General features: G+C 39.2%; 1 protein-coding gene across 1 annotated transcript in view; it reads right to left on the bottom strand.

The window, feature by feature from the left end:
* Positions 1-16,966, bottom strand: part of LOC117435127 (phosphatidylinositol phosphatase PTPRQ-like) — a 42,214-nt gene that overhangs the window by 17,094 nt on the left and 8,154 nt on the right. Inside the window, exons 10-24 of the mRNA XM_059002777.1 lie at positions 16,136-16,396; positions 14,379-14,639; positions 13,430-13,740; positions 13,235-13,302; positions 11,723-12,063; positions 10,778-11,084; positions 9,639-9,838; positions 8,024-8,308; positions 7,632-7,892; positions 6,428-6,697; positions 5,330-5,599; positions 4,550-4,819; positions 3,586-3,852; positions 1,395-1,664; positions 275-544 (exon numbers count right to left, since the gene is read on the bottom strand). Coding sequence (XP_058858760.1) covers positions 275-544; positions 1,395-1,664; positions 3,586-3,852; positions 4,550-4,819; positions 5,330-5,599; positions 6,428-6,697; positions 7,632-7,892; positions 8,024-8,308; positions 9,639-9,838; positions 10,778-11,084; positions 11,723-12,063; positions 13,235-13,302; positions 13,430-13,740; positions 14,379-14,639; positions 16,136-16,396 — 3,912 coding nt within the window. The remainder of the gene's footprint in view (positions 1-274; positions 545-1,394; positions 1,665-3,585; positions 3,853-4,549; positions 4,820-5,329; positions 5,600-6,427; positions 6,698-7,631; positions 7,893-8,023; positions 8,309-9,638; positions 9,839-10,777; positions 11,085-11,722; positions 12,064-13,234; positions 13,303-13,429; positions 13,741-14,378; positions 14,640-16,135; positions 16,397-16,966) is intronic.

Below are 16,966 nucleotides of genomic sequence, written 5' to 3' on the forward strand. Positions count from 1 at the left end.
TTCTGGACTAGTTTATAGAAGCTGGCCCCCAGGCTATCATTCTCTCCCAACCAGCCCGCATTTCTGTAGTAACTTAGATGTAAAAGCATCACAGCTGCTTCACAGAATATTTTTTTAGAACATCAACAATAACTACTGTGGGGGTGTTTACGTTATGTTTGCTAAAGTTGGGCCCTGCATATGGATAAGAAAGCAAATCTCAATAATTGGCATGCACTTAAAACTGACTCTTGTTTACCTTCACTTGGAACAGGAAAAATGAAGTAATACTTACTGGTGGATGTTGACTGTGTAACTGCTGCACTCTGGAATCCCATCACTCCATTAGTGACCACTGACATATTGTAAAGAGTTCCAGACTGTAGATTAGATAACTGAACATTGGTATTGGTTGTCACCAATGTTTTACTGTCGGAGGCATTAGAACTATATGTGACACTGAAGTTGAAAGAGTTGGGGTCCATGCTGACAGGCGATCCCCAGCTTAATGAGATGGAGCTATTTGTCTTTGAATCATTGGAAATACTCCCAGGTGCATTGGGATCTGAAAGTGAAAACATGGATAGTTCAGAGAGGCATCACCACTTGCAGTTATTGTAAAAGCTTTAGCTCAATGTTCTCACAGATCTCTCATTGCTTGGCTGTTAATCATTGCAGAGTTTGATTAAGATGACTCAGGTAATAGCCCCCCTGCTGGCTACAGCAAACAATTCCTCCATCTATCTGTCTAATTCAAGCCACCTATTCAAGGAATGGATTCCAAAATCTTCTCTACAGTTCATCTTGCATGTAAACCAGTTTCGAGATGGAATTGGATTGGGGTTTTAATCTAATTGAAGTGCATATTGTATCTGAACCTGATTCAGTTTGTCATGTAAATGATTCAAATAAATCCATTTCTAAAGGACTGATTTCATGCATATGTAAAGTCGGGCTGGGTCCTGTAACACAAAAAATGAACTTTTAGAACTGTGACTGTTTAAGCTAATGTCTTTATCAGTGATTAATGATGAAGCCTGATTGATTGTTTGAATTGTATCATTAACCTAACTTGATTATCCCATGCCTTTGTGCAGCTCATGTTTAAATGTGTAATACATGTATTTGCCTTTGAAACATTGCAAAAGGTACAGTTCCTTCCTTCTTATTCCTAAACCAAAAAAAGCTTATTTGAATATTGACCCAAATTAACTTGGCAATTATTTCTAGTGGGCAAGTAACGCTAAATTTAGAAATACTAAAATAAACGTAATACATTTAATGACAAACATTTTGACTAAAAGTCTTTTCCAATGACTTCAACAGATACTAAAAGAAAATACTTTTAAAAACAAAATTTCAACTGGAAGTCTTTTTCAATGTCTTCAATGCAGTATTTCTATATTCTTACTTACAGGTAGCATTTTGAACAACTCCTGATTGCACTCTGAAAGGTCCACTGATTGTTGTCACTGTGGCACTATATATCCTACCAGCTCTCAGCCCATCAAATCGAAATGAAGTTGTGTTGGTAGTTACGTTTTTGGTCTGACCATCTCCAAAGCTACTACTGATATTAACTTCGTATGTTTCAACATTTCCTGCTGGAGCAGCCCAGTTCACAAGCATGCTGCTGTTTTTCGGCTCACTCGACACCAGAATTATAGTGGTTATTTTCTCAGGTTCTGTGAAAGAAGAAAAGACAGCTGTCAATTTAATATACAGTACAAGATGTTATGCACCCCCATAAAGTCTTATTTTTATCTGATAAAAACATTATATTATATTCCTGGAAGCTAGTTCTTATCTGCACCCTTGTGGTTTTCAAGCAACAAAAGAATCAGATGCAAAAGAAACCCTCATTACTTCAGACGCTCAATCAAAATTTAAACTAGAAACTAAGTGAAGTAGACACATGTTTCTGCTGGTGCCTCTGTGTATTGTGGTATCATTATATTTATTAGGAAGGGCTGCTCTAATTAATAACAGTGATGTCACAAATTCAGTGAATCCGGTGTAGTTCTGGACTTGAATTTCTCAGTATCACATCTGTGCTGAGAAGAAGGTATGTTTTATAGTTTCTAACCAATTACCTGGTACCAGCAGTGCTCTTATTTATTAATCTAAGGCCCTGTCCACACTATGCCTTTATACCGGCTTAGAAGTGCTGAATACGGTTAGCGTCCACACTACGCAGCGTTTAATACAGTATTCGAGATCTGCACTCGAGACCACCTCAGGGGGTAGTCTTGAGTCTGTTTCTAAATTGGATCGTATCAGGTAGTGCAGTTTGTCATCAGTGTGGACGCTGTAATACCGAACCACATTTTGTTGTGTATCCTCCAATATCCCAAAATGCTTTCTGATATGTTTTGGCGCGTGGACATTACAAATACAGTACTCAGAACAGGAGGCTGAAGGAGTTGAGAACGACTATCAATACTGCTGTACTGTATACTGTATACAATTTCTGAGGCTTGTTGTGAAATGGTGGATCATGGAGCGACGTGATCAGATGCCGAAATCAAGGCACATTGATATCTGGAGTGATGAAATCGGTCAAGGTGAACTTCAGAGTTCAACATGAAACCCACACATTATGATAAAATGTACTTTGTGTTTTTAAGAAACAAAGCCATAACGTCCATGCTAAGAAGATCTATGTTTTCCATGGGCATGGGCTCCATATTTGCCGCGTTGTAAACATGAAATACAGTGCATGGTGGGATAATGTCATATTCAGTCCCACAGTCCACAAGCGCTGCTAGGAACTGTAACCAAACTATTTTAATAGTGTTTGTACGCATTGAGCCTGACTAAATGTGAAACAGTACCTTAGTGTGGACGCTTTGAGCTGGATTAATTAAAACGTTTTTTAGTATGGTTCTTGAGAGCGGTTATGTAGTGTGGACAGGGCCTTAGATAGATACTTGTCAGTCTGTGGTGTTAAACAGCTGTAGTGAGTCAAACATGGTAGGTGGGTTTGTTAGCCATTGTTAAAAGCCAAACAGTAAAGGAGATACTTCCTGTGTTGCCCTGTTCCCTGTTGAGTTTGCAATGTGACCAGATCATTCCAACCACTTTTACTATTTAATATGATTTTAATAGGTTTTGTTTTCCTTAAAGCTTTTTGTATTAACTTCATATGTTTCCAATCTATCATTTTCAGCGAACCACTCCACAAAGATAGTATCGTTTATACCACCATTTGACACCTCGATTTTACTTGTGGACAGTTTTCTAGGTTATTTTGTATGGGGGGAGGGAGGTGTTAATTTTACAATCTTAGTAATACTAAAAGATATTAAATATATACTTAACTCATAAAATATTATAATATAAAAAATCTATGCTTTTCAGACAAAAGCACACATTTTTGCGAAGCACAAATTTTGTGAGGGGATTGCGCATTGCTTCGAATATCTGGGCCTACATCACACCACACCAGTTAGTTGATGAATCCTTTGCACTATAACTGAATTTAAGAAACACACTTTTAAGCTATTTTGCTTGATTTATATTTGACATACATTTCTTATCCAGGTTGCATCCAAAAATGAGTCTTGAATGACAGTTTTTCCATTTTTTTTTAGAATGTTGACTCACTTGTGTAACTGGTGGTTGTTGCTGGATCCCCTTCTGTGGTGTTGTCTGCTGCCCGAGTGAATGCACTGAAGCTGAAGTTGGTTCCGGGAGTCAGTCCAGTGATGATGGCATTCTCCACAGTGACCGTGACATTCTGGGGAGCTGCAGGGCCAGTGGTTTGAAGCCGATAAGAATATCCAGGCTTGAAATCAGCTGGTCTGGCCCATGTCAGATTTACAGCTGTGCTGTTGAGAGCTGCTGCCTTTAAGTTGGTCACTGTTGTGGGTCCTTAAAACAGAGTATGCAACAATTTCATTAAAATCCACACCTCGGTTTAAGTCACACCAGAAGATCTGACACTTTGATGGGCTGATACATAGGAGTTTGCTGCAGATTTCCACTCCAAACTTGAATGAAAAAGGCACTTTCTACACCACAGCAAAAAGCTTAGAGAATAAAGGCTCTGTAGACAAATGCTTCTATGTATATTGAAATAATGGCTAATATCTATAGTTAATATGCTCTACTTTGCAGTAATACAACTCTACCTGAATAAAAAATAAAAAATAAAACTATATCGTGCACCTCCTAGTGAGCTGGATCAGAATACAGTTCTTACTTGTACAGTGTGCTGTTGATAAAGACGATCATTCAGTATTATCAAATGTCAGTGCTGAAACAGTGAAGTTATAGTATGTGGCTGGCACAGGTGGACAGACTGTATCAGTCCCTTACGTGCTATTCAAAACAACACAAAAATAAACCTTGACTAAAATAACTTCTTAATTATTTTCAAGAGTATGCTGCAGCAAGAAGGCATAAGAGATATAAGATTGCAACTGGTCAGAAGTTTTTTTTTCTTGACCCAACTGAACCTACAGTATTTACAGATATGGCTACTGAAACTGGTATAGTGAGAAAAATCTTTATTTGTATCTTCCTACATCAATGCAATATAATTAGTTATTATACAATGAGAACTCACTTGTATAGATAATGATCGCTGAGGATGTTCCATCAGTATAATCAGATGTCAGTGTTGTAACAGTGAGGTTATACCATGTGCCTGCTTCAAGTGCACTGACTGTAGCATTCTCAGAATTAACTACTGTATTAAAGGCAACACCACCAGAGCTGTTTGATGCCTGGACTCTGTATTTATACCCTGTCTTGTAATCCTGAGGTTTTCCCCATTTGAGTTCAATGGACGTGGTTGATATACTGTTTGCTTTCAGATCCTGTACTGTATTGGGTCCTGAAAAAACCCCAAAACAAACACTTTATAGTACTCATGCATCGTTTACTCCCCAGCAAATTAAAGTGAAGCCCAACTGAGTTCTGGACTAGTTTATAGAAGCTGGCCCCCTGGCTATCATTCTCTCCCAACCAGCCCGCATTTCTGTAGTAACTTAGATGTAAAAGCATCACAGCTGCTTCACAGAAAGAAAAAAAATGCTTAGATTTAAAACATCAACAATAACTACTGTACCACATTTTAATGTAATATCAACCTACATTTTATTATCTCTACTACCAGTTTAATTTAAAAATAAACCGACTTTTTTTAAAAGATCATGTTACCAATTACATAAATAATTTACATCCAATTATTGTGAAAACAAGAAAGGTATATTCATGGTGGGGGTGTTTGCGTTACATTTGCTAAAGTTGGGCCCTGCATATGGATAAGAAACCAAATCTCAATAATTGGCATACACTTAAAACTGACTCTTGTTTACCTTCACAAAAATGAAGTAATACTTACTGGTGGATGTTGACTGTGTAACTGCTGCACTCTGGAATCCCATCACTCCATTAGTGACCACTGACATATTGTAAAGAGTTCCAGACTGTAGATTAGATAACTGAACACTGGTATTGGTTGTCACCAATGTTTTACTGTCGGAGGCATTAGAACTATATGTGACACTGAAGTTGAAAGAGTTGGGGTCCATGCTGACAGGCGATCCCCATCTTAATGAGATGGAGCTAGTTGTCTTTGAATCATTGGAAATACTCCCAGGTGCATTGGGATCTGAAAGTGAAAACATGGATAGTTCAGAGAAGCATCACCACCTGCAGTTATTGTAACAGCTTTAGCTCAATGTTCTCACAGATCCCTCATTGCTTGGCTGTTGATCATTCCAGCATTTGATTAAGATGACTCAGGTAATAGCCCCCCTGCTGGCTACAGCAAACAATTCCTCCATCTATCTGTCTAATTCAAGCCACCTATTCAAGGAATGGATTCCAAAATCTTCTCTACAGTTCATCTTGCATGTAAACCAGTTTCGAGATGGAATTGGATTGGGGTTTTAATCTAATTGAAGTGCATATTGTATCTGAACCTGATTCAGTTTGTCATGTAAATGATTCAAATAAATCCATTTCTAAAGGACTGATTCCATGCATATGTAAAGTCGGGCTGGGTCCTGTGACACAAAAAATGAACTTTTAGAACTGTGACTGTTTAAGCTACTGTCTTTATCAGTGATTAATGATGAAGCCTGATTGATTGTTTGAATTGTATCATTAACCTAACTTGATTATCCCATGCCTTTGTACAGCTCATGTTTAAATGTGTAATACATGTATTTGCCTTTGAAACATTGCAAAAGGTACAGTTCCTTCTTTCTTATTCCTAAACCAAAAAAAGCTTATTTGAATATTGACCCAAAATTAACTTGGCAATTATTTCTAGAAATAGTAAAAGAAACTTAATAAATTCAATGACAAACATTTTGACTAGAAGTCTTTTTCAATGCCTTCAGCAGATACCAAAGGAAAATACTTTAAAAAACTAAATTTCAACTGGAAGTCTTTTTCAATGTCTTCAATGCAGTATTTCTATATTCTTACTTACAGGTAGCATTTTGAACAACTCCTGATTGCACTCTGAAAGGTCCACTGATTGTTGTCACTGTGGCACTATATATCCTACCAGCTCTCAGCCCATCAAATCGAAATGAAGTTGTGTTGGTAGTTACGTTTGTGGTCTGACCATCTCCAAAGCTACCATTGATATTAACTTCGTATGTTTCAACATTTCCTGCTGGAGCAGACCAGTTCACAAGCATGCTGCTGTTTTTCGGCTCACTCGACACCAGAATTACAGTGGATATTTTCTCAGGTTCTGTTAAAGAAGATAAAAACAGCTGTCAATTCTAACATACAGTACAAGAAGTCACCATTGTAAGTACTGTGTGTACGGTTCTGTGTTTAATGTGTAAAACTGTGTGTTTATGTCTGCCGATAAACATCTTAGCTGTCTGGTTTGTTAGTTACGTTAAATATATATATATATATATATATATACAGTATATATATATATATATATATATATATATATATATATATATATATATGTATATATATATTAAAACAGTATTAAAATAGGTACAATGAAGATGAAATACAATGCATTGTACAGATGACGTTTATGTTTAACAAAAACAATTTTATTTTGATTCTTGCACCCTTGCATGTATACACATTATCCTTCGGGCACTCTCTGCTGCAGCAAACCACAACTCAACTCCGGCTATTTATTTATACAGTGTCGCACGACTCTTGCAATAGAGATCTCGCTAAGAAGATGCAAAAAATATTTAAATTAGTATACTTTTCATTAACATATTTTCTATTAGTACATATGACAATGATGGGAAACTACATTTCTCATCATCCTCCTGCTCACTGGTAAATCCATCTCAGTTACATATGAGAGCAGGAGGATGATGGGAAATGTAGTTCTGAGAGGTCCATGCGGGTACATGGGAAGCCATCTTGAGGCAGGGAATGCAATTTAAAAGTTTAAAAAAGTGGTCAAAATGTAAAAAAAATAAAAATCAAACAATACAAACACCTTACGTGAACAGTTGTAGCAACACATGGGAACATGTAACACAATCAAATAAAAAGGTATTTATGTGTCCTTTAAATGTTATCATTTTTTTTTTTTATAGATATTTAAATAGATTGTAAGGCACAGTTATTACAACAATCTTGACCCTTCAAAAGCAGTACTGAATGAGATTTTGCTCATGTTAATGTATTCAGTTACTTACTTGTGTAGCTACTTTTAGCCACATATTCCCCTTCTGTCAAGTTATCTGCAGCCCGTGCAGTGACATTGAAGGTGTACAAAGACCCAGCTGTTAGATTAGTCACAGTAATGGATTCGCTGTTTGCTGACAGATTTCTGTTCACTCCAGCCCCTTGTACCTGTATTCTATAGGAGGTGCTATTGCCTTGTGGTTTAGTCCAGCTGAGAGATATGGATGTTGTGTTGACACTAGTGACATTGAGGCTGCTGATGATGTCAGGCTCTGTGCAGTCAAGAAAGGGGGAAACTTATTAACAACATGTGCAGTACAATTTATAAAAACAATAGCACAGCAAAGATATACCCACAGATCAGTCTAGCAATAATACAACCTGTCCTGTTTTAAACACTTACTTGTATGTTTGGTAATGGAAACAGTGTCTCCTTCTGTCAAGTTATCTGCAGCCCGTGCAGTGACACTGAAGGTGTACAAAGACCCAGCTGTCAGATCAGTCACAGTAATGGATTCGCTGTTTGCTGTCAGATTTCTGTCCACTCCAGTCCCCTGTACCTGTACTCTATAGGAGGTGCTATTGCCTTGTGGTTTAGTCCAGCTGAGAGATATGGATGTTGTGTTGACACTAGTGACATTGAGGCTGCTGATGATGTCAGGCTCTGTGCGTGCAAGAAAGGGGGCAACTTATAAACAACATTTTCTTTTGAATTAACTGCATATTATTTTATAGAAAACCATTTACATTGATTACAGGGACTGCAGTGGTAACTGTGTCAGACGCTGTGCGTGCAAGAAAAGGGAAATCGTTCATATAAAAAATAAATAAAAGCTAATGAAAAGACTGCAGTATAGAGCACGTCTCGTCACAACTGGATCAGTGGTTTTAAGTGGGCCCCAGCTCATCAACACTGATGCTGGTTTGATGTTGGTCACATTCACATCTTTCACAGCGTCAGGTTCAGTCAGGGTTCAGAAACACATTCATGTTTTTTTAACCATTTATCCGATTGAAGGTTGTTTGCTATTCTATACACAGACCCTGTGTCATCATACGGCCCTTAGTCTAGGTATGTGACACCTGTGTTTAACCAGGCCTTCCCCACGCCATCACTTCCTTTTAGAGACAAAACAATTCGGTTCCATGTGATTATGCTTTAAATATGGGTGAAATGAGCAATAGGAATGTCTGAATATTACCTGTAAGAATACGTTGTACAAATCAAACGTTTCAAAGCATGTTAAGGAGCAGGGGGGGATTACAGTAATCTAAATTTAGAAAAGTATCTACAGTAGTCACTCGTCAATATAGATTCATTAACAGAGTCTCCGTCTGTCAAGTTATCTGCAGCCCGTGCAGTGACACTGAACGTGTACAAAGACCCAGCTGTCAGATCAGTCACAGTAATGGATTCGCTGTTTTCTGTCAGATTTCTGTCCAGTCCAGTCCCCTGTACCTGTACTCTATAGGAGGTGCTATTGCCTTGTGGTTTAGTCCAGCTGAGAGATATGGATGTTGTGCTGACACTAGTGACATTGAGGCTGCTGATAATGTCAGGCTTTGTGCATGCAAGAAAGGGGGAAATCATTCATATATAAAATAAACAAAAGCGGACTAAAAGACTAGATTGTATAGCAAGTTCCATCACAACTGGATACGTGGTTTTCTAGATATTTGTAAAACTCAAATATGTGATACAGTCGGCTTCACTATATCTCCGTTGCTCTTGGGATAACATTTTTTTGTGTCAATTTATAATCCCTGGTTTACAAACAGCCTTCATAGAAAAACCAACTCATATCCTCTGAGCGAGGGAGGCCCAGAGTTCGCACAGGAAACTGTTTCACATTTAAAAGACAAAGGAAAGAAGTTATACCTGGCATGATCTGCAATGTCACCATCTCAGAGCCTTGGGTAATGTGTGCAGAGTCACTGAATTACCCACCTGGCACAGCAGAGCTATACCCACAGATTAGTCAAGCAATTACACAATCTGTCCTGTTTTAAACACTTACTTGTATATTTGATAATGGTAACAGTGTCTCCTTCTGTCAAGTTATCTGCAGCCCGTGCAGTGACACTGAAGGTGTAGAAAGACCCAGCTGTCAGATTAGTCACAGTAATGGATTCGCTGTTTGCTGTCAGATTTCTGTCCACTCCAGTCCCCTGTACCTGTACTCTATAGGAGGTGCTATTGCCTTGTGGTTTAGTCCAGCTGAGAGATATGGATGTTGTGTTGACACTAGTGACATTGAGGCTGCTGATGATGTCAGGCTCTGTGCGTGCAAGAAAGGGGGAAATCGTTAATTTATCAAATAAACAGAGGCTGACTAGAAGAGTGCAAGTTTCTTCAGAACTGGATACAGTAAGTCATCTGCTGGATCTAGTAGAACCCAGAGTTACGAACACCAAACTTACAAACAGACCCATCTACTGAACACCCCACTTTTAGTCGGAAGTATGCAAATCACTCAACTCAACTATGCGTGCAATGCAACTAGATAGGCACTGCTATAAGTGGCATGCTGGTCACAAAGGCAAAATTATTGTACCAACAAATCTGTCCCGACAAAGGTGAGGCAGATTTTTTTATCTGTGTTTTTGCTACAGTTACTATTTCAATGGTATCTTAAATTTAGCCTTTTTCCATTTATAGTATCATTTTAAAGACTAGAACCATAACAATATGAGTATTGCATACTGTGCTGTATCCTTGTATTATTCTTCAGATTGAGGGTGTAGATAGCAGGTGTACACATATATTAAACCATTGAAATCTGATTTTCAGAGTTACGGGCATTTCACACTTATGAACAACCTGCATACCCAAGGTGTTCGTAACTCCAAGGTTCGACTGTATTTTAAAACTCAAAACTGTGACGTATGGTTGACTTCACGATATCTCCTTTCCTCTTGGGATAACATTTTTATGTTAATTTATAATGCCTGGTTTACAAACAGCCTTCATAGTAAAACCAACTCATAGGCTCTGATCGAGGGAGGCCCAGAGTTCGCACAGGAAACTGTTTCAAATTGAAAAGACAAAGGAAACAAATTATACCTGGCATGATCTACAATGTCACCATCTCAGAGCCTTGGGTAATGTGTGCAGAGTCACTGAATTACCCACCTGGCACAGCAGAGCTATATCCACAGATTAGTCAAGCAATTACACAATCTGTCCTGTTTTAAACACTTACTTGTATATTTGATAATGGTAACAGTGCCTCCTTCTGTTAAGTTATCTGCAGCCCGTGCAGTGACACTGAAGGTGTACAAAGACCCAGCTGTCAGATCAGTCACAGTAATGGATTCGCTGTTTGCTGTCAGATTTCTGTCCACTCCAGTCCCCTGTACCTGTACTCTATAGGAGGTGCTATTGCCTTGTGGTTTAGTCCAGCTGAGAGATATGGATGTGGTGTTGACACTAGTGACATTGAGGCTGCTGATGATGTCAGGCTCTGTGCGTGCAAGAAAGGGGGCAATATATAAACAACATTTTCTTTTGAATTAACTGCATATTATTTTATAGAAAACCATTTACATTGATTACAGGGTCTGCAGTGGTAACTGTGTCAGACGCTGTGCGTGCAAGAAAAGGGAAATCGTTCATATAAAAAATAAATAAAAGCTAATGAAAAGACTGCAGTATAGAGCACGTCTCGTCACAACCGGATCAGTGGTTTTAAGTGGGCCCCAGCTCATCAACACTGATGCTGGTTTGATGTTGGTCACATTCACATCTTTCACAGCGTCAGGTTCAGTCAGGGTTCACTAACACATTCATGTTTTTTTAACCATTTATCCAATTGAAGGTTGTTTGCTATTCTATACACAGACCCTGTGTCATCATACGGCCCTTAGTCTAGGTATGTGACACCTGTGTTTAACCAGGCCTTCCCCACGCCATCACTTCCTTTTAGAGACAAAACAATTCGGTTCCATGTGATTATGCTTTAAATATGGGCGAAATGAGCAATAGGAATGTCTGAATATTACCTGTATGAATACGTTGTACAAATCAAACGTTTCAAAGCATGTTAAGAAGCAGGGGGGGACTACAGTGTTCTAAATTTAGAAAAATATCTACAGTACTCACTCGTCAATATAGATTTATTAACAGAGTCTCCGTCTGTCAAGTTATCTGCAGCCCGTGCAGTGACACTGAACATGTAGAAAGACCCAGCTGTCAGATTAGTCACAGTAATGGATTCGCTGTTTGCTGTCAGATTTCTGTCCACTCCAGTCCCCTGTACCTGTACTCTATAGGAGGTGCTATTGCCTTGTGGTTTAGTCCAGCTGAGAGATATGGATGTTGTGTTGACACTAGTGACATTGAGGCTGCTGATGATGTCAGGCTCTGTGCGTGCAAGAAAAGGGGAAATTGTTAATTTATAAAATAAACAGAGGCTGACTAGAAGAGTGCAAGTTTCTTCAGAACTGGATACAGTAAGTCATCTGCTTGATCTAGTAGCACCTCAGAGTTACGAACACCAAACTTACGAACTGACCCGTCTACTGAACACCCCACTTTAAGTCGGAAGTATGCAAATCACTCAACTCAACTATGCGTGCAATGCAACTAGATAGGCACTGCTATAAGTGGCATGCTGGTCACGAAGGCAAAATTATTGTACCAACAAATCTGTCCCGACAAAGGTGAGGCAGATTTTTTTATCTGTGTTTTTGCTAAAGTTACAATTTCAATGGTAACTTAAATTTAGCCTTTTTCCATTTATAGTATCATTTTAAAGACTAGAACCATAACAATATCAGTATTGCATTCTATGCTGTATCCTTGTATTATTCTTCAGATTGAGGGTGTAGATAGCAGGTGTACACATGTATTATAACCATTGAAAACTGATTTTCAGAGTGAAGAGGAAAATTATTGAATTCTAGCGAACTTTATATCTTATGTGTTATGTGTGTATCTTGTATGTATATATACATTTAATTGAATGTGAGGTGCCTTTGAGACTGTAGCAAGCAGTGATTGCATCAGCTGCAGTTGGTCCTCGGGGTTGTGAACAACAGTGTTCCCCCATCCCCAGGACACCAACTTTGATAACTCTGAGTCTGTCTCTGTTCTGATTCTATCTTGTGCTGTGATAACGAAGGATTGCCTGAGACAGGAGAGAAGTTACACCACAGTCGACACCCTATCAAATCAAAGGATTTACACCCTGGCCCCAGGAAAGAACTGCCCAGGACAATTCTTGTGCTACTGGCCATCCCATTGTTCTACTGAACTTTCTGGTAACACAGACACCAGTCACACCCTACTTTCCAGCTTGTACAAACTGTATAAATATCAACTGTAAAACCACTTGTGTTAACAGTCTCTTGTGGACTCATCCCTTGTATACATTGATTAAAATATCTGGATAATCAACCTGAATCCTGAGTCTCTTTGGATAGAGGAGAGTAAATCCACTACAAGAATTACGGGCATTTCACACGTATGAACAATCTGCATACCCAAGGTGTTCGTAACTCCAAGGTTCGACCGTATTTTAAAACTCAAAACTGTGACGTATGGTTGACTTCACGATATCTCCTTTCCTCTTGGCATAACATTTTTGATGTCAATTTATAATCCCTGGTTTACAAACAGCCTTCATAGTAAAACCAACTCATATCCTCTGAGCGAGGGAGGCCCAGAGTTCGTACAGGAAACTGTTTCACATTGAAAAGACAAAGGAAAGAAGTTATACCTGGCATGATCTACAATGTCACCATCTCAGAGCCTTGGGTAATGTGTGCAGAGTCACTGAATTACCCACCTGGCACAGCAGAGCTATACCCACAGATTAGTCAAGCAATTACACAATCTGTCCTGTTTTAAACACTTACTTGTATATTTGATAATGGTAACAGTGTCTCCTTCTGTCAAGTTATCTGCAGCCCGTGCAGTGACACTGAAGGTGTACAAAGACCCAGCTGTCAGATCAGTCACAGTAATGGATTCGCTGTTTGCTGTCAGATTTCTGTCCACTCCAGTCCCCTGTACCTGTACTCTATAGGAGGTGCTATTGCCTTGTGGTTTAGTCCAGCTGAGAGATATGGATGTGGTGTTGACACTAGTGACATTGAGGCTGCTGATGATGTCAGGCTCTGTGCGTGCAAGAAAGGGGGCAATATATAAACAACATTTTCTTTTGAATTAACTGCATATTATTTTATAGAAAACCATTTACATTGATTACAGGGTCTGCAGTGGTAACTGTGTCAGACGCTGTGCGTGCAAGAAAAGGGAAATCGTTCATATAAAAAATAAATAAAAGCTAATGAAAAGACTGCAGTATAGAGCACGTCTCGTCACAACTGGATCAGTGGTTTTAAGTGGGCCCCAGCTCATCAACACTGATGCTGGTTTGATGTTGGTCACATTCACATCTTTCACAGCGTCAGGTTCAGTCAGGGTTCACTAACACATTCATGTTTTTTTAACCATTTATCCGATTGAAGGTTGTTTACTATTCTATACACAGACCCTGTGTCATCATACGGCCCTTAGTCTAGGTATGTGACACCTGTGTTTAAACAGGCCTTCCCCATGCCATCACTTCCTTTTAGAGACAAAACAATTCGGTTCCATGTGATTATGCTTTAAATATGGGCGAAATGAGCAATAGGAATGTCTGAATATTACCTGTATGAATACGTTGAACAAATCAAACGTTTCAAAGCATGTTAAGAAGCAGGGGGGGACTACAGTGTTCTAAATTTAGAAAAATATCTACAGTACTCACTCGTCAATATAGATTTATTAACAGAGTCTCCGTCTGTCAAGTTATCTGCAGCCCGTGCAGTGACACTGAAGGTGTACAAAGACCCAGCTGTCAGATCAGTCACAGTAATGGATTCGCTGTTTGCTGTCAGATTTCTGTCCACTCCAGTCCCCTGTACCTGTACTCTATAGGAGGTGCTATTGCCTTGTGGTTTAGTCCAGCTGAGAGATATGGATGTTGTGTTGACACTAGTGACATTGAGGCTGCTGATGATGTCAGGCTCTGTGCGTGCAAGAAAAGGGGAAATTGTTAATTTATAAAATAAACAGAGGCTGACTAGAAGAGTGCAAGTTTCTTCAGAACTGGATACAGTAAGTCATCTGCTTGATCTAGTAGCACCTCAGAGTTACGAACACCAAACTTACGAACTGACCCGTCTACTGAACACCCCACTTTAAGTCGGAAGTATGCAAATCACTCAACTCAACTATGCGTGCAATGCAACTAGATAGGCACTGCTATAAGTGGCATGCTGGTCACGAAGGCAAAATTATTGTACCAACAAATCTGTCCCGACAAAGGTGAGGCAGATTTTTTTATCTGTGTTTTTGCTAAAGTTACAATTTCAATGGTAACTTAAATTTAGCCTTTTTCCATTTATAGTATCATTTTAAAGACTAGAACCATAACAATATCAGTATTGCATTCTGTGCTGTATCCTTGTATTATTCTTCAGATTGAGGGTGTAGATAGCAGGTGTACACATGTATTATAACCATTGAAAACTGATTTTCAGAGTGAAGAGGAAAATTATTGAATTCTAGCGAACTTTATATCTTATGTGTTATGTGTGTATCTTGTATGTATATATACATTTAATTGAATGTGAGGTGCCTTTGAGACTGTAGCAAGCAGTGATTGCATCAGCTGCAGTTGGTCCTCGGGGTTGTGAACAACAGTGTTCCCCCATCCCCAGGACACCAACTTTGATAACTCTGAGTCTGTCTCTGTTCTGATTCTATCTTGTGCTGTGATAACGAAGGATTGCCTGAGACAGGAGAGAAGTTACACCACAGTCGACACCCTATCAAATCAAAGGATTTACACCCTGGCCCCAGGAAAGAACTGCCCAGGACAATTCTTGTGCTACTGGCCATCCCATTGTTCTACTGAACTTTCTGGTAACACAGACACCAGTCACACCCTACTTTCCAGCTTGTACAAACTGTATAAATATCAACTGTAAAACCACTTGTGTTAACAGTCTCTTGTAGACTCTTCCCTTGTATACATTGATTAAAATATCTGGATAATCAACCTGAATCCTGAGTCTCTTTGGATAGAGGAGAGTAAATCCACTACAAGAATTACGGGCATTTCACACGTATGAACAATCTGCATACCCAAGGTGTTCGTAACTCCAAGGTTCGACTGTATTTTAAAACTCAAAACTGTGACGTATGGTTGACTTCACGATATCTCCTTTCCTCTTGGCATAACATTTTTGATGTCAATTTATAATCCCTGGTTTACAAACAGCCTTCATAGTAAAACCAACTCATATCCTCTGAGCGAGGGAGGCCCAGAGTTCGTACAGGAAACTGTTTCACATTGAAAAGACAAAGGAAAGAAGTTATACCTGGCATGATCTACAATGTCACCATCTCAGAGCCTTGGGTAATGTGTGCAGAGTCACTGAATTACCCACCTGGCACAGCAGAGCTATACCCACAGATTAGTCAAGCAATAATACAATCTGTCCTGTTTTAAACACTTACTTGTATATTTGATAATGGTAACAGTGTCTCCTTCTGTCAAGTTATCTGCAGCCCGTGCAGTGACACTGAAGGTGTACAAAGACCCAGCTGTCAGATCAGTCACAGTAATGGATTCGCTGTTTGCTGTCAGATTTCTGTCCACTCCAGTCCCCTGTACCTGTACTCTATAGGAGGTGCTATTGCCTTGTGGTTTAGTCCAGCTGAGAGATATGGATGTGGTGTTGACACTAGTGACATTGAGGCTGCTGATGATGTCAGGCTCTGTGCGTGCAAGAAAGGGGGCAACTTATAAACAACATTTTCTTCTGAATTAACTGCATATTATTTTATAGAAAACCATTTACATTGATTACAGGGTCTGCAGTGGTAACTGTGTCAGACGCTGTGCGTGCAAGAAAAGGGAAATCGTTCATATAAAAAATAAATAAAAGCTAATGAAAAGACTGCAGTATAGAGCACGTCTCGTCACAACTGGATCAGTGGTTTTAAGTGGGCCCCAGCTCATCAACACTGATGCTGGTTTGATGTTGGTCACATTCACATCTTTCACAGCGTCAGGTTCAGTCAGGGTTCACTAACACATTCATGTTTTTTTAACCATTTATCCGATTGAAGGTTGTTTGCTATCCTATACACAGACCCTGTGTCATCATACGGCCCTTAGTCTAGGTATGTGACACCTGTGTTTAACCAGGCCTTCCCCACGCCATCACTTCCTTTTAGAGACAAAACAATTCGGTTCCATGTGATTATGCTTTAAATATGGGCGAAATGAGCAATAGGAATGTCTGAATATTACCTGTAAGAATACGTTGTACAAATCAAACGTTT

This window comes from Acipenser ruthenus, chromosome 28 (genome assembly GCF_902713425.1).
Source record: "Acipenser ruthenus chromosome 28, fAciRut3.2 maternal haplotype, whole genome shotgun sequence".
NCBI lineage: Eukaryota > Metazoa > Chordata > Actinopteri > Acipenseriformes > Acipenseridae > Acipenser > Acipenser ruthenus.